At 42.6% G+C, this 1,701-nt stretch overlaps 1 protein-coding gene across 1 annotated transcript in view; it reads left to right on the top strand.

Annotated features, from left to right (window-relative positions):
- The first annotated feature begins 1,289 nt into the window (after positions 1–1,289).
- The window catches only part of LOC107082417 (protein NLRC3-like), a 9,252-nt gene continuing 8,840 nt past the window's right edge, over positions 1,290–1,701 (top strand). The window contains exon 1 of the mRNA XM_015371098.1: positions 1,290–1,697. Coding sequence (XP_015226584.1) covers positions 1,296–1,697 — 402 coding nt within the window. The 5' untranslated portion in view covers positions 1,290–1,295. The remainder of the gene's footprint in view (positions 1,698–1,701) is intronic.

Raw genomic sequence — 1,701 nt, 5'->3', positions numbered from 1 at the left:
GCTGCTTCTACAGCCAGGTTAGCTGAACTCTCTGATAACGATAAGAAAGAAAAGAAACCTCCTGAATCTGCTGATGCATAAAGAGCTCTGTGTGCAAAGCTGTTCTGCTCAGATATGTTATTTTCTCTGATACGTACAGAGAGTACATCACCAGGACACATCAGAGAAAGACGTGTCATTTGTTTATAGTGCTGTAAAACCAGAATAATATAAGAAAAAACAAATGGTGACATAATATAGTTAGGTGGTTTGAGAGAACCGTGAAGGAAGCCATCTATGTCAAGAAAGAAAAACCAACCGTAAACAGAGGGTGTGGATTTCAGCTTTCAAAAACCAACAATGCAGCGATACAGTTGATTCCCTCCTGCTATCATCGCAACCCCCACCCCCTTAAAGGGGAATTGAAGACCCTGCCTGTTCTGCCAGGCCAGCAATTCCCTCTAACGACCCGCCTCTGATAGATATAAACAGGTATGGGGCATTGCAGGGTAACAAAGAACCCAAACGACCCTCATTCCTAAGGGGTGGACCCGTTCATCAGGTTCAGTTTGCATGTTTTCTAAACCAAAACAAAGCTTTGTAATTGGTTCACTCTATAAAACCTGGAACTCAACGTTATTTCTCACATTTTGAATTGAAAAAGTTTCCTGGATGGGAAGCAAAACGTCTTCAAACTTGGAAACAAAGTCCAGTGGATTGTTTTTTAACTTCTCTGGAATGACTCTGACCTGGATGACTGAGAATCGTCACCTGCAGACATTTGAAGGATTTAGAGAAAAGAATAGAAGTTTTAGTTTTTACCTTCTGTTTAAGTTGTAAAAGGATAGACAAAGCACCACCCTCAGAGGCTCATAGTGGTGGCAGTATTCTGGGGCTTAAAGGGTTAAATGTGAAAACTAGCTGCTCCAATGAGATGTTTCTCTGGCAGGTTAAATCATTTCCTCTATTTTCCTTCATTAAGGCTGTAAAATGCTGTGGAACTTTTTTGTTTCTTTGGCTCCTCTGGAGCTGCTGTGTTCGTTGGAGAAGGTCTAATAGAACCGGTCCGATGAGGACAATGGTGACATGATGCTAAAGAGTTGATGTTGCTGAAAGCTGCTGCATGTTTCTGTCAGCATTTCTTCATTTTCTCTGCTTTGGAAATCAGATCCTGACAGTGAACAAATACAGGCCAGAAAACAGAGGCAGAAATATGCTGTCTGACAATTTAACAAGGTTCTGGTTCTGAGGACAGATCAGATTGTTTAGAAGCACATAGTGTGAAGGAAGAGACCTTCTAATGATAACACCTCCTGATGTTCCAGATGATTTGGTTCCATCTTTATCACTGTATCAGTTTTTTTTCCTTCAGTCGTCTTTTCTTCTGTGTTTCAGCAGATGTTGGTCTGCAGCAGGTTCTAGAGGAACATAAGATCAGCCTGAGGAGGAGATGTGAATGTGTGACTGAAGGAAGTGATGAAACAGGAAGTAGAACCCTCCTCAATAGGATCTACACTGATCTCTACATCACCGAGGGACTGAGTGAAGAGGTTAATACCCAACATGAGGTGAAGCAGCTGGAGAGAGCTTCCAAGATCCAGAACCTCCATGATTCTCCAATCAGCTGCCAGGACATCTTCAAAGCCTTCCCTGACCAACATGAAGCCATCAGAGTGGTTCTGACCAACGGCGTTGCTGGTGTTGGAAAAACCTTCTCAGTGC

This window comes from Cyprinodon variegatus, unplaced genomic scaffold (assembly GCF_000732505.1).
Source record: "Cyprinodon variegatus isolate N-32 unplaced genomic scaffold, C_variegatus-1.0 Scaffold53, whole genome shotgun sequence".
Taxonomy (NCBI): Eukaryota; Metazoa; Chordata; class Actinopteri; order Cyprinodontiformes; family Cyprinodontidae; genus Cyprinodon; species Cyprinodon variegatus.
Note: the sequence above shows the minus strand (reverse complement) of the source record. Positions and strands in the feature narration are given on the sequence as shown.